We start from the raw sequence: 25,367 nt of genomic DNA, 5'->3' as shown, positions 1-25,367 counted from the left end.
TGGGCCTGAACAGCTGTGGGACCAGGCGGGACAGAAACTTCAGTCTACATGTCTGAATTTAAAGAAGAAGAAAAAAACACCCCATCTTACAGATAAGTTTAATGTACAACATAAAATCTAAGTAGTTTTAAATTTGCCACATGCTTAATTAAGTTGAAATCTGAAATTATTAATTGAAAACTAATGTTTTGTTTAGGCTGAGAAAAAACTTAAATGTGTAAAAAGCTAGAGAATCAAGAAATTTTTTAAAAATAATTTTCCAAACTAATATATACGTAAAAAATAAAAAGGCTAGCAAAAAAGTTTTAATAGGTCTTCATCTCAAGAAAAAAGCTAGCTGAGCTATATGTAAATATGTAAATAGAAACTAGATTTGTATCTTACTTTATAGCTTTCTTTACATATTTTGGTATTTTAAGCACAGTAAAAATTCAGAATGAGGTCCTAAGTAATTTATAGGAATGTAAACAGAAGTCCAACTTAAAAGAGGAATCCAATATAGAAAACACGGTTCTTTTCCTTTTAAAAATGAAAATCCCTTTATACATATGCAAACATTTATTGAGTTAGATAAGTAAATCTGTGTAATAAAGAATCTTCATAATATTTTGACATGTATTTTCATAAAGCAAAAAATGCAGTTAGCTTTGGGGGCCTGGAAAGATGGTGTATCGGTTAAGAACACTGGCTGCTCTTCTAGAGGACCCATTTTAAGATCCCAGCACCCACCACGTAAAGGCTCACGACGATGCATAACTCCAGTCCCAAGGGATCTGATGCCTTCTTCTGATCTTTGTGAGTACTGGCATGAACCACACATGGTACACAGACAGGCTTGCAGACACAACACTCATATATACCAGGTAAGTTTCTTAAGAAGTGATTTGCTTGCTCAGTAGGGAATCATTCTAACAGGAGAAGCAATGTGCTCAAATGGCACTTCCTGGTCTGAGTCTGGCCCTTAATGCCTAGGGTATAGATGAAAAACACGCTGTGGGTGAAGGAAGCTTGTGTGTTGCTAGCTTCTAGGAAACACTAGTGAAGCCCTGTTGAGTCTGAGAGGTCTGGAGGCTGTAATTAGATTCTTTGATAACTAGCTAGCCCCTATGCTGCTGGGCCTACCCACCCTGAGAAGGCTTCAAAGGGAAGTGGGGAAAAACAGACACATCAGGAATTACACAAGAAAGAACAGATTTGAGTTATACACGAGAGGCTCAGTCAGACAGACAGCGCAGGAAAAGTCGGAGATAAAAAGAGATGTGTTCACTTAGTGTACGAGCGAGAAGGTCAGCAGTCCTCTGGGTAGCTGACAGTGCAGGAGGCTAACAGCACACGCATTTAAGTCCTGTTTATGCAGATATTAATATACAGTCAATGTGAAGTCCTGTCTTTAATTCCATGGTCACTCCTTTGGGGTAAGAAGTAATGAACTGGGTTCTTGTTGGTGATGAGGATCCTTTGTTGGTCACGTTTAAACTAATTCAGAGGTGACACCCAGCCTGGGATAGAACCTCAGTAGCCAAACAGCTGAACTACAGCTCCTTCCACAGTTCCTGCCCAGCAACCTTCCGTTTCTTTTCCAGGGCAGCCATTGGTTTTCTTTCTATCATTTCACATATTTTATGTTTTTTTCCAAATATAAAAAGGTGTTTTGCAGGGTGTGGCGGCACATGCCTTTGATCCCAGCACTCAGGAGGCAGGGGCAGGTGGATCTCCATGAGTTCAAGGCCAGCCTGGCCTATATAGTGAGTCCTGGGATAGCCAGGGCTGTGTAGAGAAACCCTGCCTCAAAAACAAACAAAGTGATGGTACTCCCCTCTTCTGTTTTTCTCAGAGTTACAAGATCTGCAAATTGCTTTTCCTTGTCATCTCTCGGTGACAGATGTCTAGCTGTGAATCTTTGGTGGGTATATTTGAAAGTCACGCATCTTGGCCAGGCCTTTATCAATGACCACACTGAAGCACTTCTCTCTGGCTTTGGACCCAGAACTTTAAGTATAGGACTTACTGCTTTGTGCTTAAAGTCCCAGTTAAACACAAACATTGTTAGACTTAACACCTCTTCCAGCTGCTGAGCAAATGTGATGTTTTGGGAAAGTCAAGTAATTCAGCATTGTGCACATGGGACTTCATTTCTCTTAGTGCATGAAATCCTCACTGAGGTCAGGCAAGATAGCTCAGTGGGTAGAGGCACTTACTGCCAAGCCAGAGCAGAGTCTCAGGAGTTGACCTCTGACCTCTCTATGCATGCACACTGTCTCTGCCCTCCCCCATCCATCTGCGGATGCAGGCGTGCGTGTGTATGTCACACACAGACACGCACATGAATATAAATTAAAATGTATTTTTTAAAAAATGTAAAAAAAACATGCATTGAAGGACCGTGGAGCAATACAGCAAAAAGATCATAACAAGGGGCCCATAGCACAAATGGGCATTCTTCAGCTGGGGAATAGACATGGGTCCAATAGCATGGGTCCAACATCTTAAAGGGGTGTAAGTTTCTGGTCTGTCCATTAGCTGGAAACTTGTACCAATAGCAATAACTCCATGGACCATCCTAGATCACAAAGGACAGTGGATATAAACTTCACTAGCAGGAGCAAACAGACAGCAAACTCAAGCAAAGCAGGTTTTGAAATAGCTAGGAAGCTTTCCGTATTCCACCATCCTCACAAATTTACAGTGTACAGGGGTGTGCCAACATTCCTTTGGCATCACCTAGCTCACAGAGGCTCTGCTTCCTGCCTGCATGCTGTCAGCCTCCACAGGGGTAGCGGAGGAGGAAAGTAAAGGCTTTCAGCCACCAAGTTCACCAGGGGATGGGAAGGTGGCTCAGTGGGTAAAAGTGCTTGCCACATAAGCATGAGGACTCGAGTTCAAATCCTAGGACACCACGTAAAAGCCAAACATGTATCACAAACATCTGCAACCCCAGTACTCCCTCAGGAAGGGGTGAGGTGGAGATGGTAGAATCCCTAGAAGCTTGTCAGCCAGTTCACCTAGAGTTTTCAGTGGGAAAATAACGAAGAGGCCCTGTCTCAAACAAAGTGGAAGGAGAAGGCCTACATCCAGGGATGTCCTGTGACCTCATACAGGCCATGGTACATGTGTGCCTGAATCCACACATTCCAATGTGCTCCCGCCCACACACACACAGTTTATCACGATATCTACGAGAGAGAAAACTACCAAAACGAGAGCATGTGGAGTCAGGTGGGGCAACTTCCAGACGATGGCACCTTCTAGGCACTCTGGCAGCTTTGTGAGATGCTTCTGATGCTTCTGCTTTGTTTCACTTTAAATGCATGGATTCAGCGAGGTGTGGTAGGGGCATGCCTGTAGTCCCAGGACTCGGAAGCTGGAGTAAGCATTATTAGAGGTTCAAAGCCATCCAGGACTTCTGCAGTCCTTACTATGTGTAAGATCAATGTTAACTGTAACTATGTATTGGTATCCTGTCTTGGGGGGAAAAAGACTGTGGGCATTGGTGCATCTCTTTATTAATATTAATTCTAGCACATTGGGAGGCAGAAGCAGCCGGATCTCTGTGAGTTCAAGGTCAGTCTGGTCTACATAGTGAGTTTCAGGGCAGCCAGAACTATATAGTGAAGCCCTATCTGTACAAAAAGAAGAGAGGAGGGGAGGAGGAAGAAGAGGAATGGGAGGAAGAAGAAGAAGAGGGAGATGAGGAGGAGTAGGAGGGAGATGAGGAGGAGGAGGGAGATGAGGGAATGGAGGGAGATGAGGAGGAAGAGGAGGAGGAAGAAGAAGAAATAAAGAAAAAAGTAAAATAAACTCATGGACGGAAAGGTAGAAAGAGGCCTTCCCCATCACCTTGCAACACCCTAATGACTATGGTCCAAGACTCGACTTGCCTCATGAGCAGACAAATCACCAAGAGCGAAAGAGCAAAGCTTTTCCTCCGGCACGACTCGTTCTCCTTCTGCCGCTGGTGCATCTCTCCGCCACATTTGTTACAACAGCGGCACATACAGAAGAAGTAGCCCACCAGAGGCATGAGGATAATAAATAGCAGTCCCAGGATGGTGCAGATAAGGATTCCAATTTCATAGTAGGCAATCTGCAACGTAAAGGAAACACACAGTACATGTCACACGAAACAGAAAGAACATTCCACAGTCGTGAGTAGCTCGGTATGCACGCATTGGTGTGTTCTTCCATTTAGAAGCTCGCTGAGCTTTTGAAGGAAGTGGAGTCCTGAGTTACTAGAATTCTGGCCAAGAGTTTAATATTCCTTTCATTTTCCTGGAAGTTACCTAAGAGCAAGGTCGAGTGGGAAAATGGTTTACTTTCAATTTCAAAGGCATTTTCCTTTCCAGATGGCTTTAAAAATAGCCCTGCCTAGCGAGTCATACACAAACAGGGTACTCTACATCAGAAAAACAGAATTAGTAGTAGACTGGGATTTGAACCATGATAGATGGGATTGACTAGTGACAAACTCAATGTTTATAAAAAGAATTTAAGATATGCTGGGACAAAGGTGGCACAGAAATTATGGGAGTGGCCAACCAATGACTGGTTCATCTTGAGGCCCATGCTATGAGAGGGAGCCCACCCCTGACACTGCCTGGAGGGCCAGGACCAGAGAGGCTGGACAGCCCAGAGACTGAGGATAGAACCAAACAGGACTGGCAAACAAGCAAGCAAACAAACAAAAAAAACTAGTCAATGAAGTGATTCCTAATGATATTCTGCTATACTTCTAATCGTTGCCTATCCGAAGTTGTCACTAGAGAGGCTTCACCCAGCAACTGACAGAAACAGATGCAAATACCCACAGCTAAACATTAGGTAGAACTTGGGGAATCTTGTCGAAAAGGGGGAGGAAGGGTTATAGGAGCCAGAGGGGTCAAGGGCACCACAAGAAAACCCATAGAATCAGCTTATCTGTGAGCTCACAGGGGCTCACAAAGACTGAACTGCCAAGCAGAGAACTCGCATGGGACTGGCCTAGGCCCCTGAACATATGCTACAGTTGTGTAACTTGGTCCTCTTGTGGGACTCCTAACAGTGAGAGCAGGGGCTGTCTCTGACTCTGTTACCTGCTTCTGGGACCCTTTCCTCCTACTGGGTTGCCTAAGACCCAGCACAACTCCCACATGGAATCTTTAGACCTTAATATGTTTTCATGGTCCTTGCTGGCTTGTTCTTGGGGCACATGGAACAATGACCTGGAGGATGGAATAATCTCTCCCTCCAGTCCGCACACAAAGTCACCCACATTTCTCTTCTTGGTTTTCTCACTCCCCTGTTGTTTGTGAGACGAAGCTCCCTGTATCCCAGGCTGATCTCAGTGGTAATGAATGACCCTCCTGGATACTTCAATTACAGATGTGTGCCCCCATGCCTAGCTTCTGCGGATGGAATTGAGGCTGGAACCCATGGATTCCTGAATGCTAGGCAAGAACTCTGTCAACTGAGCTACACCCTCAGCACCAAGTTCCTCCTCACGCTTCTAAAGAATGGTGGAAAATCACAGGTTGATGCTTGATTAAACAAACAAGATGGTAATGGCTGATGTAGCAGCTAAGATGATGAGAGTAAATCAAGACATGAGCCTTGCTCCTGCAGGCGCGCACTGAGACCGGATCTCACCTCCAACTTCCTGTTCAACCACCTCACTTTATCTTTCCCCAATCAGACAATGTGTTTTCTTGCATTACTGTGAGTGTGACAATCGGAAAGAGAGTTCAGGGCCGCCACTCCCTCTAGCCTGTCCACCGTGTAATATAGCAATGACAAAAAACAGCTGAAGAAAACAAAGAGCTTTGTTCTTGATTCCTGCAGAAGCAAAAAGCATCTCCTGATGGAAAACTGTGATCGTGTGCACCTCTGGCCACCTGTTGTGGGGAGTCACCCACAGGTCGGTGAACCCCTATCAACTGCCCCGTGATCACTCCTAAATTTCCAGCAAAATGAACTTGGTGACAAACCTGCCATCCTCCCATCTACCTGGCTCTCAACAGTTGCCTTCCTTGCCTCAATGCCGGTCTTGTCTCTTAAATGGCCCTCTGTACAGACAGATGCATTATTGGGCTCTGGCGACAGTGCCAGAAGCAAATGCGATGTTTTGTTAGAGAGCAGTAAAACTGAAGTCAGTTGCATCCTTCTGGGAGCTCCTGGTCCCCTTACACTAGGAAAGGGCCCATCAACGTGATGAGCCTCACGGGCATGACGGATGAACAAAGTGAAGACAACAGCTTACAGTCAATAGATAGCAATTAACTACAGGCAAGCACTCAGATATGTACTGGGGTACTGCTGATGCTAAAAAAAAAATAGGAAATAAAGGCAAGAGAAGTTGCCGAGGGTGTGTGTGTCCTTTCGCCTGTCTACAAACACCCATTATTTACTGACTATTTAGCATTTCCTTGAGGACTAATATCATCGGTCAATTAAGAAATCAGCCCAGACACTACAAATTCTCACATACTTACACATTTTTCTACATTTCTCAGCAAACAAAATTATTTAGTATTTGAAAGGAATTTTAAATATTTTCTGAACCCCAGTAGACAATAAACTCAAACCCAGTAGACGATAAACTCAAACCCAGTAGAGAAGATATGTTGAAATATTTACAGTGCATTAGTTTTAGCATCAAGCAAAAGTTTATACGTTATATAAAACCTTTCCAATGTTACCAACTAAATATCAGACAGTGTCGGGAATGAGAATGCATCGTTTCCTTCCTTCCTTTTCCTCCCACCTGCCACAGTGCTGAGAACCGAACTTAGAACCTCACACATCAGAGAGGCCAGTGTGCTACCCCTGAACTATATTCCCCGTCCTAGGGTGTTCTCAGAGCTGATTTCTACACCAAAGGTTCTGGCCATTTGTTGATCAATTTTCAGGGGTCATGATCTTTGAGCACATTGTAGATTATCTTGACATCAGACAAAGGGAAAATTAAATATGACAGCTGAGACACAGACAAAACAATCAATCTAAACACTACCACAGGGCGACACCAGGGATGGGCGGAAAGTGCCGACTTCAGACAAACAGTAGGCATGCAGTTTACCTTCAAAGCCAAGACTATGTTTTCTGGCTGTGGAAATCAAAGCAGTTGAGGAGTTTGTGTGTAGCAGAGGCAGCATGCATCAAAATAAAACAGAAAAGTCACATGAGTCATTAACCATAACCATATTCCACACTGGAAAAAAAATCAAGGCAGAAGGATCAACATGAGAAAGGAATACAGATTCTCGGGTGTATGTTTGAGAATTTGTGTTTGAATTAGAGTCAAGTTATGGGTTTCACATTTGGGCTTTTGGAAGGTTTAAAGTCAATATGATCATCAGTTAGGAAAAAGAGAATTGCAGGGCAGTTACAGATCCTAATACGCTTGCTACACGATCTTCATGAAGCAGGTCATGAGGGTAGCCTAGAGCCAAAGACAACTCTTCCAAAGCATCCCCTCTGAAAGCGTCATTCCCTTGTTTAACAGAATCCAGTGAAGTTCCCCCATTTCTTTTTTTATTTTATTTTTATTTTGGATATTTTTGTTTGTTTGTTTGTTTGTTTGTTTGTTTGTTGAGACAGGGTTTCTCTGTATAGCCCTGACTATCCTGGGACTTGCTTTGTAAACCAGGCTGGCCTTGAACTCAGAGAGATTTGCCTGCCTCTGCCTCCCGAGTGCTGGGATTAAAGGTGTGCTATTTCTAACGTACACTTGCCAGCGTGTCCTTTATTACCCATCTTGGCTTCACATCCTCACTCTTCCTGGTCATTCTGTTCAGGGTCACTCTGTCAGGACATTTCCTCTCTTCTCTCCTCACTCTGACTGCCCAGGTTGTCTTCCTACTCATCCCTCTTCCCTGAATGAAACTCAAGTTTCAGAATAGATGCTACCTCCTCCAGGAAGCCTGGGCATTGTACATCTTATTTCACACTGTTCTGTAGCCCTGAACTTGCCATTTGAGATACGGTGCTTCACTTAGAAGAAATGGTTGCCATAGAGCCATCTCCTGCCATCACCTCCTAGACAGCAAGCCCCACCTGCAACCAAAACTTAACCAGCTGATGAGCTAATGAAAGAAAAGCACGGCCCCAAACCAGAGATTCTTCAGCGTCTTTCAGAGATGGGGACCAGTCAGCGATGAAGATGAACTAACCCACAATGATGAGGGGAAAATAAAGCATATCTCAGTGGATCTTTCCTTAAGCTAAATTTGCTCAATTTATAAACCTATCCCTGTTGGTGGCCTGTGTGGTGGGGAAGAAAGTTGAAAGTTGCTGCTGTTTCTAGATGCCATCTGTGGCAAAAATAAAATGAGGTGGCTTTGTTTCACTGCTTTGAAGTTCTGGCTTGGAAACCTGAATGGATGCAAACTGTTCCTCACCTGGGGCAGATCTTCACAACTCTGAAAAAACAATGCTCACGTTTCTATTAATTTTTAAATGAAGCACAGGAAATGCTGGGGGTTGGGGACATTTCAGAGAGACATATCCCCAAGGGTTAGCTTAGCGTCCTGTCAAGTTCCGTTCTATCTTCCTGGGTGAGCCTACAAGCTTGATACCACTGACATATCCACCAACCATAAGGACCTCCCCGTGTAATTAATTTCCAGTCTCCACTTCCCTTATGGTACTTGAGCCCAGGTCTGGGTAAGGCCAGGTATCTTTACATATTTACATACAATAATTACACATGTGTAATCTGGGGAAATCTGTCCTCACTTGGTTATTGTGGCTGGTCATGCTGGATGCACGAAGGTCATCACTCTAATTATAAACTATAACAAATGGCTGATTCTTTTGTAATTTGTCTAACCTAAGAGTCAACCTGTCTGATCTATTTTACAGGGTAACAGCAAAAACCTCCACGGACTTGGGTGAGTGAATTTTCACTTGTCTCTTTCTAAATGAGCGGCAATACAGGATAAATTTATTTCTGTGGCGTACAGCGGTGAAAATCTTGTTTCCACACCTTGGTGTCCCATTGTTCTCTACTCAGTTGCGCATTATAATCATCAAGGGAGCTTTTAAAAATACCAGGAACTAGCCCACCCTGAAGAACAATATCAAAATCTCTAGGGAACATCCACGGTGTTGCTACTAACGGGTGGGATAAGCAGAGAGCAGTACCTGGGGAAGCATTTGCAAAAACTATAAGGGAAATGACAGCAAGTGACAGGATGGGTAGGTACTCAGCCACCAGTGCTTCTTTGTGTTCTAGATGAGCAGATACTCAAGCTGGATGCTGGCCAGAGCCTCTTACAGACAGTAAAACCCAATGACTCCTGCAGGGTGCTCTTTTTTAAAATACCCTCCAAGATCCCTGGAGTGCGCTTTCCTTGTGCAAACAAATGGGATGTGAGTTCTAATGGGCAGTGTGTCTTCTCCCACTGGAGAGGTAGCAAAGAGGTAGCTAGACCACTCCCAGGAGTCTCCAGACCTGAACCCAAGTGAGCTCATGTCCCCATTCCTACCTGTCCCTAGAAGAGGAACCCTTCCCGTTGGGGCTATCAGATTCATCGGGCATGCTAACGTTCAAGACACACGGGAAGCAGCAGCCGTGGCATTTGTCCAGAGATATGAGCCAATCTGGACAAGAGTTTGGTGATACAATGATGTGAGAGCATTGAAGGAAAATGCTCTGGAGAGTTCTAGCAGGGCAGTGAGCAGAAGGCAAAGTGGTTTCTTCCTGAACTGTCCCATGGTCGGACAGGTGAAAATGGCTTCCAAAGCACCTTCCCTCTTCGGCATCTCAACTCAGCCTTTTCCACCACAAACAGAGGCTGTGAAGCAGATGTTTCTAACTTGAGGGTCTGAACTCATTAGCCAACTGGGGCAGTGGGTTTTCACGTTCAGCCCTGTCCTGGCTATCTCGTTGTTCCCCTGGCTCCTCAGAGCAGAGCAAGAGCAAGTAACACACCCTACTTACCTTGTGGAGGGCTAAGAACACAACAAACACATTTCCCTGGTTTTTATCACCCTTCACCCACTACCCTGCATACACCTGTCTGTGTGTTTCCTGGGCCTTACACTTACAACTATCCAAACTCAAAATCTATTCTTCTATTTAGGTCACAGAAGGAAAGGGGAGGAACAGCAGTGCCTTGTGGGCTGACAGAGGGCAGTGAGATCCCTTGATGCTCTCTGTAAACCCTGACCTCTCACCTGCTGACCTGACCAGGGTCACTTTTCTCTCTCTGGACCAATTGCTCTTCTCTCTCTTCCACACTTGGCTTCAGAGCTCACTCAATCCCCCCAGAACTTCCAAATGCGCCTCCTACCTGGCCCATCCCCTTGTCCTCTCCTCCTACCTGGCCCATCCCCTTGTCCTCTCCTCCTACCTGGCCCATCCCCTTGTCCTCTCCTCCTACCTGGCCCATCCCCTTGTTCTCTCCTCCTACCTGGTCCATCCCCTTGTCCTTCAGTGAGAGTCACTATGTGTAGTCGGGGCTTCTGCTCAGAATTACTTGATTTTCTCTGTTTCTTTGCATGTTTCTTCAGACCTACTTATTTTCTCATTGCCCTTTGCCCTGAAACCATAAGGTCCTGCCGGGGCTTGTCCAAGAGCAGCCTTCCTCATCTCCACCATCCCTCTAATTCCAGCCGTGTGCACACTGAGCAGCTGCTCAGCCAGTGCAGCAAGGAGCCAAGAGGGAAGTGGCCATGGAGAGAGCTGCTCCCGAAAACAAGCTCCCCTGTCCCGGTGTCTAGCTTCTAAGAGTTCTCGAGCATTTCTGCTTAAGGAACTTCCCTTCCTTAGCTGAAAATGAAAACCAAACAAACAAACAAACAAAAATCTTAGTATTTTTTTTTCAGGAAAATTTCAAATGACGCATAACTTGGTTTTCCTCAATCACCAATTGTGAAGCTTCTGCTGCCACTCAAATGGGATCCATTAAATAAGACAATTTCCCATAAAAATTCCATAGTCAAAAAAAGTTTCCAAATTACAGATAAAACAATGATTGTTTTAAAGACCTGTGTTCAAGCTAGACATGATTTTTCTCGTATATGCTATTTTTAATAACAAATAACAACAAAACGTTACCTCCTTTGAGTCAACTGAGAAGTCAAAATTCCTCTGTATGATTTTTCTGATCATATCTATAAAGAAAAAAAAAACAAAATACTAAAATTATTTTTTCAGTAAAAGAATACAATGCATACACATAGGTTTACTAATTATTTTAAAATTGTTTTAGGTGGACATAGCATCCTTATAATGATAGTCCTATTTCTAAGGTAGGTAAAGGACGAAGCTAATGAGCCTAACATTACACTGAAGTTGCTGAAGTGTCTTAGCATTTATTTATTGGAGAGGTAGGACAGGTACACAGTATGGACAAGACCAGGGGCTCTACTCTTCAACAGCACATTCTGGAGGTCAGAGGACAGCTTGCTAGAGTCAATTCCCTCTTTCCACCAGCATAAATTCTGTGAATCACACCTGGGTCATCGGACTTGGTGGCAAGTGCCCTTACCCACAGAGCCATTCCACTGGACCTGAAGTTGCTAATTTATAGACAATGTATTTCCAACATTTGCAATATTTACAAATGATTCCTAAAAGCCAGCCTGACCTGAGGGTTGTTAACATGAGAACTCCCTCCTCCTAAGCAGCGTGTGAAAACCCAGAAATACTGTGGAAAATTTTCACTTTTCCATCCTTGCTCATTTGGGGGCATTTTCAAATAACAAGCGCTGGACCAAAACTGGACAAGAGCCATGGCTTTCTCTGAAGCTCCACCAAGGCAGGATTTGAGACAACCGAGGTCCAGACAGTGAGGGACTTGCCTAAGAATCTCAAAGTGATTGATGGTTAAGTCAGGCCAGGGCCGGGTCTCCCTTCTGGATAGGCTCTTTCGCATCCCATCAACACCCACTATCCCTCATGCCCAGATGAGCTTCTGGGCTCTCTCTGCCTGTGGCCTCACGCTGACCTGCATCAACCACTAAAAGACTTCCATGGAAACAAAGATGTTCAGACACTTGCTGCAAAATTCCATGAGGCTGACAGTTCTTTCTGGAAAACAGTTTTGTTCTGTGCACAGCTGAGACCCGAACCAAGGTATGAAGTCCATGTTGTAGGAACAGGACTAGAATTCTGGCAAGCTGTGTCCGTTCCTTCCCACTCCCTGTGGGCAGCTCCACCCCAGTCTCCCTCCTCTGCCGCCAGGCAACATTACTCGAGTTTCTCGTAGAATTTCACTGAAGAGTTTCTGTTATTGCCTAAAAATTTTAAATTAGTGGTCATCTAGGTATTCAAATATGTTTCCAAAGTTATGCGCATTGGGCTCTTGAAATAGTTCAGAGGGGAACATAGCACAATAGCAGAATGGATCAGGTTCAAAGACCCAAGTTCTATCCGCAACACCTGAAGAATTAGTCCAGTGGCTGGGAAGACGGATCCAACTGGTAAAGTGCTTACCATGCAAGCATGAGAACCCGGATGCAAGCTCTAGCACCCATGTGGAAAGCTTGGCAGACACTCATGCATTTGCAATCCCAGTCCTGGGAAAACACGGATAGGAAGATTCCCGGGACTCACTGTTCTGACAGTCTTAGCAGAATTGGTGAGTCCTTGGCCCCACTGAGAAACCTGGTCTCAAAAGAAGTGGATGGTGTTCCTGAGAATGATAACCAAGATTGTTCCCTTGCCCCTATGAGTACATATATGTGCATGCGCAATCACGGCATACATGCCCATGAACACACACACAGCCTCACTCACCGCCCCCAGTCTCGCCACATAAATACACATACAAAGGTGTGGGGGCATATGCTTAGTGTCTAATATCAGGTACAAAACTAATTGCCACAAGAGACCTCACTGGGAAAGGGGGACAGATAAGTCTCAATTCTCAGAGCATAGGGTTAGGATGCACAGGCTGGAGCCCCTTTTGCCTTCAGTGCCACTGTCTTATACACACTTGTGTTAATTTGTGTGCTAAATCATCGCTGATCAAAGGGAAAGCCTCATTCGTACCCATTCGAATACAGTGAGTCTCAAGTACAATGTAAAGAAAGTCTTTCCACAGGCCCTTAATTCCTGAGGGACAATAGGCAGGCAGGTAAGTCAAGTGCTTCAGTCCAGACACAGATCTAGGCCATTCAAAAATTAATGTAGTCATGCTTCATGGCACAAACCTATAATTCCAGCTGTTCAAGATGATGAGGCAGTAGGACCGCAAGTTCAAAACCTACATAAACAATGAGAAAATTCAAAGCTAACCACTAGCCTAGGAATGTCTCAAAGTAAAAACTACAATGAAAGGGGTGGGGCTGGGGGTTGGGGCTATAGCTCAGTGGTAGATCACCTGCCTAGAATATCAAGGCGGTTTAATGCCCAGTAGTGAGCCCATGTGGTGGTTTGAAAGAAAATGGCCCCCAAAGGAAGTGGCACTATTAGGAGGTGTGACCTTGTTGGAGGAAGTGTGTCACTGTAGAGTGGGTTTTGAGGTCTCAAATTCAAGCCACGCCCAGTATCTCAGTCCACTTCCTGTTGCCTGCAAGATGTAGAACTCTCAACTCCCTCTCCAGTTCCACATCTGCCTGCAAGCCACCATATCTCACCATAATGATAATGAACTGAACCTCTAAAACTCTAAGCCAGAACGTCAGTTAAATGTTTTCCTTTATAAGAATTACCGTGGTCATGGTGTTTCTTCACAGCAATAGAAACCATAACTAAGACACCCCAACTCCCAAAAATTAACTTCCTGGAAGCGCTGCTATTGTGTATAAGGGGGAGACTAAGGGTATTTGACCCCAGAGGCGGATTCAGCACAGCCTGGTGTTGAACCTACTACATCAGCGTGGACTCAGCACAGCCTGGTGTTGAACCTACTACATCAGCGTGGACTCAGCACAGCCTGGTGTTGAACCTACTACATCAGCATGTCAGCATCTTTCACCACCGCTCTGGTACCTTCACCTTCTTCCCTTCCTTCTCTGGCTCTTCAAGGAGAGACACAGAACATGGGTGTCCAGGAGCACGGCAGCATTGCTGTGTGGCCTCTTCTCCCTAGGCCCACATCCCAGATCGGTGCCCTAGGTCCTCTGTCATCAGGTAGCAGCTAATGATATGAACTGTGACTGTAGAATGTGAAAGATGTATGTATACGTGTGGCTTCTAAATATTCCCACAGCCTTCATCATCGGTGGCCACATTCCTCACCTCTCTGCTGAGAATAAGGGATCCCACAGGAACGCCTAAATCCAGAAACATGACGGAACCACAGGGAGACAAACGAGCAACCTCAGGAGACTTTCCCTTGACATTGGACCTGGCCCTGTAGAAGCAAATGATTTCTACTCATGCCTGTAATCACAGCACGTGGGAGACAGAGGCAAGATGACTGAAGCTATCCTGAGCTAGGCAATGAGATGCATGCCAGCCTGGGCTAAAGAGTGAGACCATGTCTTTAAAGAGAAAAAGAAAGGACGGTAACAAGGTGGCTTAAGAGACGATGATGCCGACCCAAATCTGAAGACCTGAGTTTGATCACTGGGACCCACAGGATAGACGGAAAAAACCAACTCCCACCAGGTGCTCTCTGACCTCCACACCCATGTTATGGTGCACAAACACACACACACACACACACACACACACACGATTTAAAAAAAAATCCTCTCCTGGAAAAGAAGAATCACTAAAATTGAGGCTTTTGGTACGGCTTCACTGTGTTTAACTACATATGCTATATCACTTCGAGCCTTTCTTCCAGGGTGCTTCTTGCCACAGTTTGAACATGACTTGTCTCCTTCCAAATCTGTGTTGAAATTGACTCCATTATACGATGCTAGGATAAAGAACCTCTCAGAAGTGACTGGGACTCTGCTCTTAAGCACACTGCCTGTGTCTTGCCATGGAAATCTTGCCTCAACTCCATACTCTGCCAGCATGAAGGCCAGCTCCATCTGAGGTCACTCAGCCTTGGATCAGAATCAGGAATCAAAATAAATTTTTCTTAATAAGTTATCCAGACTCTGATGCAGTGTCAGTAGCTCTTAAGATTCCTTCTCTAGCTGTAATTTTTCTGCCAGTCCTGACAAAGCAAGGCTGAGAAAATGCTCGTTTCTCTCAGCAGAGAGCATACGCAGATGTGCCGCATGCAGACTTGGAAGACACCAACAGATCAGCAAAAACGTAAACTAAGACTTCAAAAGTCATCTTCACCTGGATTCTGAACTCGTGGAATCATAAAAAAAAGGATACATTAAAAAAAAAGTCCATTGAAAACCATAAAAATCACTTTAAAGATTAGTTATAAAATATTTCTCCCATCTGCTTCTCATCCGTGTCTTCAAAGCCCCAAGATGCCTTACCCCACCCCGGCAGCCTCATACATACGAACACCTTCTAAAGCTTTTCTCCCACCCGCCAGATTTTTCTACTCTACAAAATGCATGCTCATAACCAGAGTAAACCACTGCTTCTATGTGTGTACTGCTAAATATTGAACAGCGTTACTCTGGGCAGATGGAGATTGAAGCTAACCTGATTTTGATTACACTCCCAAGAGTTATATGCACAAAATGGTTCACAAGATGAGTCATGAGCACCAGCTTGCAGACCTTCACGGCTCTTTCTGAAGGAGAAGGCAGGTTGAAATCAAGACGGGGCCAACTGATGCAAACATAAATCCCTGTGTGCTTATGCATGGTCCCTAGACCTTCCCTCCCCAGGGGGAAAGATCTGGGATTACTGCAGAAGAAATTCAACGCAATTCTCTTCTTCTGTCTTCTCACTATAGGTCACAGCGTGCTAGGTTCTGTGTTTGTATTTGTTGATGCTCTTCCTGAGGCAGAATTCTAAAATGATAACTCCCAACAGAAAAATATCTCATTGCTCCAAACAAATACAGAAGTTTTTGATTAGTTGAGTAGGTTGCTTCAGTTTACTATTTTTTAAGTTTAAAAAGTTAATTGCTTTTTCAAATCTTTAAATTTTGATTCAGTCAGTATAAGTATGACTGGTTCTGGTAACCTGACAAGTTCATTACAAAAGAAGTGAACCACATCCTCGATGTTTTTTTTGCTCCAAGACAGGTCTTCTCTGTTAACAATCCTGGCTGTCCTGGAACTCTCTTTGTAGACCAGGTTGGCCTGAAACTTATACCTCTGCCTCCTAAGTGCTGAGATCAAATGTGTGCGGCACTATGGCCCAGCCACGCCTAGAATTTTAGCTTAACGCCCGCATCTGTTGATGCACATTCATTGCTCAGCATTTGATGCAAAGTGCGTCCTTCTTCAAATAAATGACTGGAGGTGATTAGACGGCACCTGTGGGAGTAGGGTGACGTCTCGGTGGGTAGAGCCCTTTGAATCCCCACAGTGGTGTGTGTCTGTAATCCCAGCACTCCTGCAGCAAGATGGGAAGCAGAGATAAGGAGAAACCCTAGAAGCTTGTACGTTGTGGAATATTATGTTACATTTGTTTATGCTGTGGGACATTTGTTTAATGATGCAAAAATGTGCTGCATTCTTTTATGCTGTATTTGTTTAACTCTGTGAAGCTGTGTTAGTTTGCCTGTCTAAAACACCTGACTGGCCTAATAAAGAGCTGAACGGCAGTAACTAGGCAGGAGAAGGACAGATGAGGCTGGCAGGCAGAGGAAACAAATAGGAGGAAAAATCTGGAAGAGGAGATCAAGAAGCAAGAGAAAGGAGGAGGGGAGGATGCTCCAGCCACCCAGTCACACAGTCAGACACAGAGTAAGAAGGAAAGAAAAGATACACAGAAATGGGGGGGGGGGGGAGTAAAAGCCCAGAGGCAAAAGGTAGAAGGGATAATTTAAGAAAAGCTGTCTAGAAATAAGACAAGCTAAGGCCCAACATTCATAAGTCTTCATGTGTATTTATTTAGGAGTTGGGTGGCTGGCTCCCAAGAGTAAAGAGTAAAAACCAACTGCACTTGTAAACCAGCCAACAGTATGTGCCAGCGTGGACAGCAGAGACCAACAACTGAGGCTGTCCTATGACCTCGACATGCCCCACATCACTTGAGCATGTGTGCCAAGGCACAGGCACACACACACACATGTGCATACACACACACAGGCACGATATAGCACCTTTGGCAAAGGTAGATCAGTGGGCTAGGAGTGTTCATAGGAAGAGTGCTTACATAGCAAGCATAAAGTCCTGAGTTTGAGCTTAAGGACCTAAAAGCATAGGTATAAAAATAAAGGCATACTTATGCCACCTGCCCCACCTCCAAACCCAAAAGACTCAAGGGCATGACCTCACAGGCTCACTGGGCTGCCATGTCCAAACAGCATGGGAGCTTCAGAAGCATCATTAATCATACTTGAGAGTCAAGAGACAAGTCTCCTTAACTCATTGACTTGAGAGGCTGGGCATTTACTGAATTCTATACTTGTGCTGGTTTGAATAAAAATGACCTCCATAGGTCCATAGTGAGTGGCGCTATTAGGAGGTGTGGCCTTGCTGGAGTAAGTGTGGCTTTGCTGGATGAAGTGTGTCACGAAAGGGTGGCCTTTGAGGTCTCAGAAGTTCAGGTCAGGCCTAGTGGTTCAGTCTCTACCTGCTGCCTGTGGATCAAGATGTAGAACTCTCAGCTCCTTCTCCAGCACCATGTCTGCCTGCACACGGCCATGCTTCCTGCCATGACAATAGTGGACTAACCTTCTGAAACTGCGAGCCAGCCCTAATTAAATGTTTCCCTTTAAGAGAGTCACGATGGTTGCAGGGTGGTGGTGGCTCGTGTCTCTAATCCCAGCACTAGGGAAGCAGGGGCAGGTAGATCTTTGAGTCCAAGGCCAGCCTGATCTACAGAGAGAATTTCAGGACAGTCAGGGCTACATAGAGAAATCCTGATTCACAAAACAAAACAAACAGACAAAAACCAAACAAGCAAATAAAGAAGCATTGCTGCGGTCATGGTATCCCTTCACTACAATAAAAACCCTAAAACAGCGTTCTTCCACCCTAATCTCCAAACACTGCACGTCTCCATCTGGATTCTCCAGAAACCCAAAAAAGACTAAGAGAACTGAGGGACAGAGATGCTTGTCTACAGATGGAGACAGAAACACTGAGGTTAGCTGTAAGGCATCATGTCTGCTGGCAAGCCTGAATCTCAGGGCAGGCTGGTCATCAGTGTTGATGTTAAGGTTTGACTGGTCTCAACCAGGCACTGTATTACATAAAACTGCCAAGTCCATCTTGACAAAACTCCCTTCTTGAGAAGCCTAATGTATTTGTTTGTTTGTTTAACTTTTGCTCCTAAGGTTTTCAACTTGCTGTATGAAGCCCATCTATATTATCAACTCATTGTGGGCTGAGGGCAAAGTGCAGTTACTAAGTACACGCTTAGCATGCTCAGGACCCAGTGTGACCTCTAGCACCTAAACACAACACGGAGTCAACTAATAGTCAATGTTAAACCCATCTATAAAATGCACACATGTTAGTGTTAGACAGAGTTACTGAATACCTTAATCTGGCTAAATTGAATACAGAAAACTGTCGGTCTGTTGGAAGTGGCTGCTGCTTATCATGAGACTAGCTGTTTACAGCTTTGTGCACACAGATAAGCACCGGAGAAGCCGGGAAAGCGAGGCAAACTACTTACCTCTTCAATGGTATGAGGAGCACAACCGCTCTTCTCAAATGCCAGGGATGATGTGGTTTTACAACCTGATGACCCTTTGCCCTCTAATGAGACAGGCTCTGCTGTATCTCCCAAAATTTATGCTTTTACTTATCCAAGACCTTTTCTCCTAAACCTTGAGCATTGCTTTTAGACCATAAAACACACTCTTATGAGTAAGGTCACGTATGCCTTACAACAGCCCAAGTGACTTCTGTGTTATCTTAGGGGCAGGCCAATCCTGACACCACAGGCATTAAGTTTACCTCAGTCAAGCTCCCTAGACCCTAAATCTTGGGCACTGTCTCTGAGCCAGCAGTACCCATTCTTATGAAAGAAGCCAGATGTACTTTGTAAAGAATCTCAATGTAAACATGTCTTAAATCGTTGTGCATTTGGGGCTGAGTTAATTGTTATCCGAATACTTTTATGAAAAATTGTGCTGTGCTTAAATGGCTAAAGCAAAATGATCTGGGCCAGACTCTGGAAGTCCTGGTCCAGCACTGGTTACAATAAAACCGGGCTGAACGGAGTTTCATTCTGGTCTCTTGGTGGATTGGATTTTCCCTGCCTGCTGTAAAGCCTGCAGGGGGATCACCACAGTTACAGGTGCAGCAGGTGTGATCAAGCAGAACATCTCAGAGCATCCCTGCTTCAAAGCAGAAAAGCAAAGCATCATTAATAGAAAATTCTTTTTTGAAACTTTAAAAATTTATTTCAGAAGAAGCATTGACCAATCATACTCAAGAGCCAAGGGATGAGATCACATGACTCTGACTTGAGCGGATCAGGCTTCTACTGACCTCTATACTCTTCCACCCTACTATCCAAGCCACTGTGAAGAAGGGCTTGCATACATCTGGTTTTGTATGCATGTATGTGTATGTATGTATGTAGTATGTATGCTCACTGTGTGCAAGTGATATCCACATTGGTCAAAAGGGGGCACTGGATCCTCTGGAACTCCAGTTAAGAGAGTGGTAAGCTGCCTTGGAAGTGCTAAGAATCGACCCTTGTTGTCTGGAAGGCGGCCAGTGCTCTTAATGGCTGATCTCTTGGCAATGTGATTTCTCCACGCCAAGGCAAGGGCAGCAGCCAGGTCTCAGGCAGTGCAAGACTGGGAGGAGACACTCAGCTCAGAAAAGAGCTAAACTCGATAGTGTTGATCTCTGCTTGGTGGGCACTGATTTCAAAGGCATCTGCAAAGATTTCCGTTGGAAATGATGGAGCTAAAGAAATATGTTGCTGAAAAGGTTAAGTGTTATTTTGAGGAATTGAGGCGAAATGTCAGTGTCACCTTCTAGCAGTCCTAATAGGTTAAATATGTCTGCCATCACTTTCAGTGATCTATGTGTCTGCTACTGGACTCCTGAGACCTGGTCTGAATCCCTGCCCCAGCCCTACCGGACTTCACAGTTTTGTGTGACGAAATGCCTGAGAGAGACCAATCAAACCCCAATAGCAACCTAACTAAATTTTGGTTTGCTTCTTAATAAAGAGATTGGTGATTCAGACATGTAGAAGCCAAGTCAGGTTTATCAGACTTACGAAGTGTACGCTCCCACTTCTAAGTTCACGATGGAATTGGTCAGGGAGAGCCTTCTTCCCTTCCTCTAGAATACAATGGGCTGCAACAATGCACATGTGTAGTCCCGGCACTCAGGAGGCTGAGGCAGGAATACCACTTCAGCTTCAGAGTTTGAAGCAGTCAGAACAACTTGGGGGTGAGGATAGGGGTGTGCCAACAACAGCTACTTTTGAGTACTTTTTCCTCCTCTTGCCAGCTGATGAACATATTTAATTCTTCATCTTTCTCTGGCTGGGGAGCCTCTGCCCATACATTGGCTTTTACTAGATTAACAAAGATACTCATTTGTAAAAAAAGAAGGGCAGAGTCAGGGAGAAGCCATGTAGCCCTGCTGGAGACAGACGCCGGAACTTTAACTGGTAAGCCACAGCCACGTGGCCATACACAGATTAATAGAAATGGGTTAAATTAATGTATAAGAGTTAGCCAATAAGAAGGTAGAACTAATGGGCCAAGCAGTGGTTTAATCAATACAGTTTCTGTGTGGTTATTTCTGGGGTCTGAGCGGCCGGGAAACAAACAAGTGGTGAAGCAGCCTCCACCAACATTTGTTCTTCAGAGGAATGTCTCAGGGTTACTCTTGCTGCAATAAAACACCATGACCAAAAGGACATTGAGAAGAAAGGGGTTTATTTGGCTTACATATCCTGATTACAACACAGAGGGAAGCCAAGGCAGGAACTCAAACCAGGCAGGACTTGGGAGGAAGAAGCTAATGTAGAGGCTGTGGAGGAGTGCTGCACATGGGCTTGCTGCCCAGAGTTTGTGGAGCCTCCATTTTTATAGAACCCAGGACGACCAGCCCAGAGATGGTGCCACCCACAAGGCATGAGCCCTCCCCCATAAATCACTAATTAAGAAAACGTCCTCCAGGCTTGCTTGGCCGGATCTTCTGAGGCATTTTGTCAATCGAGGCTCCCTCCTCTCAATGACTCGCCCTTGTGTCAACTTGACATAAAACTAGTTAGTACAATGGATAGTTAAGAAAAATGGCGACAGAGGAAGTTCTGCTTGTGATGTCATCTGGGACCAATCTGGCCCTTTTCGCTTCTGCCAACCGTGTACTCGCGCCAATCCATGGATGGTGATTTACTCTACCTGTGCTCACTCTGCCTGCTGTCTGACCCGAGCCAGGTCGTTACTAGGCTACGCCTCAGTCATTTCCACCTTCTTCAAAGGAAGCTATGATTGTATACAGGCCTTTCGAAGGTTTCTGATGTCTGCTGGATTAGGAAGCCTTAACAAGGCTACCTCTTAGATAAGCACAGAGGACTGAGGGGCTTCTGTAATTTATGGAGGAGCTGCAGGGGCTGGCTCCTCCTAAGAGATGCTGTCTGGGGCTCTGGCAAGGCAGCCTATGGTGAGTCCAGAAGTTAAGGCCCACTGCCAATGTGCGGTCCTTCCCTAGACATGACGAGAGAGGACAATTCCACCTTCAGCCTTTGTTTCTCTTCTTCATAGAGAAAAAGTTTATCTTGCGGACCTCTGAAAGACATGTGGTTCCAGTTATGTGTTTCGTCTACACTGGAGACCACATGACTTTAATGACAAGGCTGTAAGAGCGTGAATCAAGCAAATTCATTTTGTTATATTGCAACAGAGGCTTGATGGCGAGAATGGCCTCCTGGAGACAGTGTATTCTAGTGAGAAAGCATGGAGGGTCTATATATACTTCCAGGTCATGTGAAAATTTTTTTAAGTTTTTCATTTATAAAAGAATTTTATTGGCATATTCTTCTATATCCAGGTCAACTTCAAGACTAAAAACAAAATGTCATAATATAATTCCTGACAAAAAAAATGTGGTTAAAATTCTGGTTCCTGTACATGTAAAATCAGATTTTACCGTATTGTGTGCAGGATAAGTGACCTGGAACAGTCATCTGATGTGGGATTCCCCTCGGTATGCTGTGAATACCATTGGTTAATAAAGAAACTTTCTTAGGCCTGTGATAGAGTAGAAAAGAGCTAGGCGGGGAAAACTAAACTGAATGCTGGGAGAAAGGACGTGGAGTCAGGGAGAAGCCATATAGCCCTGCCAGAGACAGACATGCTAGAACCTTGCAGGCAGGCCACGAGCTTTGTGATAAAATATAAAATTATGGAAATTAAGATGTAAAAGCTACCAATAAGAAGTTAGAGCTAATAGGCCAAACAGTGACTTAATTAATACAGTTTCTGTGTGGTTATTTTGGAAGTCTGGGCAACCAGGAAATTAACAAGTGGCCTCCTTACTACAATCGTCACAGTCTCTCAGCATAAAGTACACCATTTTCCATGAAACCTAACCAAGTGCCAATGATAACACAGCCCAGCCATGCTGTATAAGAGGAGTTTATGCTCTTTAAATTAATCCATATGCAGATGGAGATGAGGAGGGAAAGAGAGGAAGGGAGGGAGGGAAGGATGGAGGAAAGGAAAGATGGGGGAGTATTTTAACCATATATCAATCAGTCCACTTAAAAGTTTCTAAGGATCGAAAGTACCTGTCCTGGTGTGCCAAAGTCCCGCCTTGCTGTGCACCTCCAATTACCTAGCAAGCTATGTGCTTCAGACAGGCTTCGGGGGAAGCAGAGCATGTGACATGACATGAGCCAGAGTGGCTTCCAGCTCTGCCTCCAGCACTAATGGCTCTAACTATGTGACTAGTCGGAATATGTGTCAAATGACAGATACTCCCCAGCTCCTCTTCTCCTCCTCTGAAATAAGAAGAGACTCGCTGCTACCTTATGACTGCTATCAGAAAGATTGCAAGTGACAGTGGCCATCTCATAAAATCCTCCCTGTAACCTTGTGGATGAAACTGTCACTTCCCCTTCGAGCTGTAAAGTTCCTCACACATACAATGACACGGTCCAACATCATTCTTGAAAATGTGTTCAGACCTTGTACTGGGTGCTAAGGCCACAGAGATGAAGAGATGTGATCCATGTTTGGCAGGTTTTCAGAGTGCTCACAAGATAGATAAGTAAATAAAACAGCAGGAATGTTTTGTAGCAAGAGCCAAGCACACGCAGCTCAATATGAGCAGGTGCAAGAGAAGCATCTGCTAGGACAGATAGATATGACAGCCACTGCATCTGGAAAGAGAAGTGAAGCATTCAATGTGTTAACTAAACAGAAGGAAGCTGAGGGACAGGGACCAGCAGGCACGAGGATGAATAACATGACATCCCAACATTAACAGACTGCAAGCACTTGGCACTGCTTCAGTAACACTCTAACACAGGAGATGAGGAAAGGGCAAGAAATTCATGTCCCCGTTGAAAGCAAAGAATCCTAGTCCTTCTTCTTAATGGCACTGCAGCCTTGGCAGGCGGGCCTTGAACTTAATTACTCTGGGTCTTGGTTTCTTCATCTGCAAATGCCAAGCTGTTGTTATTGGGCACTGGGGACCATCAACTAATGATGATTATCTCTGAACTTCTGAAAGATTCTATGGAGTGTACAGTGTATCCGACTGTGTGTCAGATCCTCACTGAGCACAGACGGGCTGACTACGTCCTAAGAGGCTGAGGGAGGACATCACGTGGGACAAGTAAATCGTCCCCAGGGTGTGCTCCCACAAGCTTCTCCCTTGCAGCCAACAGTAAAGCCACTGTGGCTTTGACCGAGGACAGTCTTTAGAGGTGAGATGAACGCCACTTCGTGAGCCAGCGTCTACACAAAATCCTCCAATTGTTCTTTCCTCCTGGTGCTGAGAACACATGTTTGCTTGGAACCATGGATTAGTAGGTGCCTGGTGGTCCTGGGGCAACTTCTTGGTGTAAACATAACACCATCATATTTTCAATTCTACAGGAAGTTCCTGAATGTAATGGGAAAAAGAAAAAAACAAACCAAACCCAGAAGGGTACTGGAGATGCAGTTCTGAGGCTGAGTGTGTGCATTGTGTTACAAAACCAGAAAAAAAAATGGAAACAGGAAGAGAGGAGGGAAGGAAAAAGAGAAGCAGGGAGGGAAAGGAAGGACAAAGAAAAGGAAAGGAAGGAGGCAGGGAGAGGTCAGGGTAGGGGAGAGGAGAAGAAAAGGGAAGGAAAGGAGAGACTAAGTGGGGCGGGGGAAAGAGAAGGGAGAAAAAGGGAGGGTCAGGGTCGCCACCATCCGGCTATTAGGCCTGTGCACTGGCTATGCAGTGAAAACGAGTGTGACTGAGGAGAAATAGTGCACAACCCGAGTCTCTCAGCTGCTGAGAAGCCCTCCTGGGACCCAGACACTGATGGTCTTTTCTCTCCTGTGGTGTCTAGAGCTCTAGGCCCCCAGCCTCTCCCACTTCACTCTCAGACTCCAGAATCCCGAGCCCTGCTTGGAGGACTCACAGTTCTCAAGAAACACTGAGGTTTGAGGGCTTCTGCATTCCTATAGCACAGTACTAGGATGCTCTTGACACACAGGAAGGCGGGAAATGGGGAAATCACCAGTTTACACCCACAGCAGTGGCCGTGCTGGTCGGTTGTCTACTATTATCGTAATTACCCTCCATCATGTGCTATCCTGGGGGACAGTCAAGATGCAAGCAGCATCAGTGAGGACTTATTAAAGCAACAGGAAGCTACAGACCCAAAAAAAAGCAATGGCTGTTGGAGAACAGGATAGACTATGGAAAAATATAGAAGACAAAACTGCCCTTGGAATTTTCTAGAGAGGATTACCCGTGGGGGAAGACCATGGAAGTTAGTGGCACCATCACATGTGCTGGGATCCCTGGCAGAATGAAAAGGAGAAAAGCAGAATGCTAAGCTCTGGCATTTTCTTCCTGATCTATCAGGATGTGAGAAGGCAGCCACCTGACACCACCGACAGGAACGAGTCGGCCACCTTGCCTTCCTGCCATGGCATATGGCTGAACTGTGAGTCGCGTTAAACTTCTCTTTCCTTAGGCTTCTGTGTCATGGAGTCCGTCCCAGAGAGGAGGGAAGTGACAGACACACTCCTCCAAATCCTGCTCTCAGCTCCAGGTTAGCTAGTGGGGCAAGCCTCCTGGTTTATCAGGTTCAGAACTTTCTGAGTCTATTTTACAGTTTCCTTCCTTATTTGCTGGTTTCTGGTTTAAGGCGAAGAGATCAAGAGGTAACTGAGCAAGCATGAGTGCGAAAATTAACAGCAGAACTCAGAGTTCTTACTGATGGCTGGAATGATAAGGACGATACAAAATCTCACCTCTTTCAGAGT

General features: G+C 45.0%; 1 protein-coding gene across 2 annotated transcripts in view; it reads right to left on the bottom strand.

The window, feature by feature from the left end:
* The window catches only part of Prom1 (prominin 1), a 103,280-nt gene that overhangs the window by 48,735 nt on the left and 29,178 nt on the right, over nt 1-25,367 (bottom strand). For both annotated transcript variants that reach the window (XR_012907287.1, XM_075943667.1), the window contains exons 3-4: nt 11,036-11,091; nt 3,879-4,084 (exon numbers count right to left, since the gene is read on the bottom strand). Coding sequence is in view for 1 of the 2 variants with exons in the window: in XM_075943667.1 (XP_075799782.1) it covers nt 3,879-4,084; nt 11,036-11,091 (262 nt within the window). In the remaining variant the exon portion in view is untranslated. The remainder of the gene's footprint in view (nt 1-3,878; nt 4,085-11,035; nt 11,092-25,367) is intronic.

The sequence above is a fragment of the Microtus pennsylvanicus genome, chromosome 12 (genome assembly GCF_037038515.1).
Source record: "Microtus pennsylvanicus isolate mMicPen1 chromosome 12, mMicPen1.hap1, whole genome shotgun sequence".
NCBI classification, from domain to species: domain Eukaryota; kingdom Metazoa; phylum Chordata; class Mammalia; order Rodentia; family Cricetidae; genus Microtus; species Microtus pennsylvanicus.
Note: the sequence above shows the minus strand (reverse complement) of the source record. Positions and strands in the feature narration are given on the sequence as shown.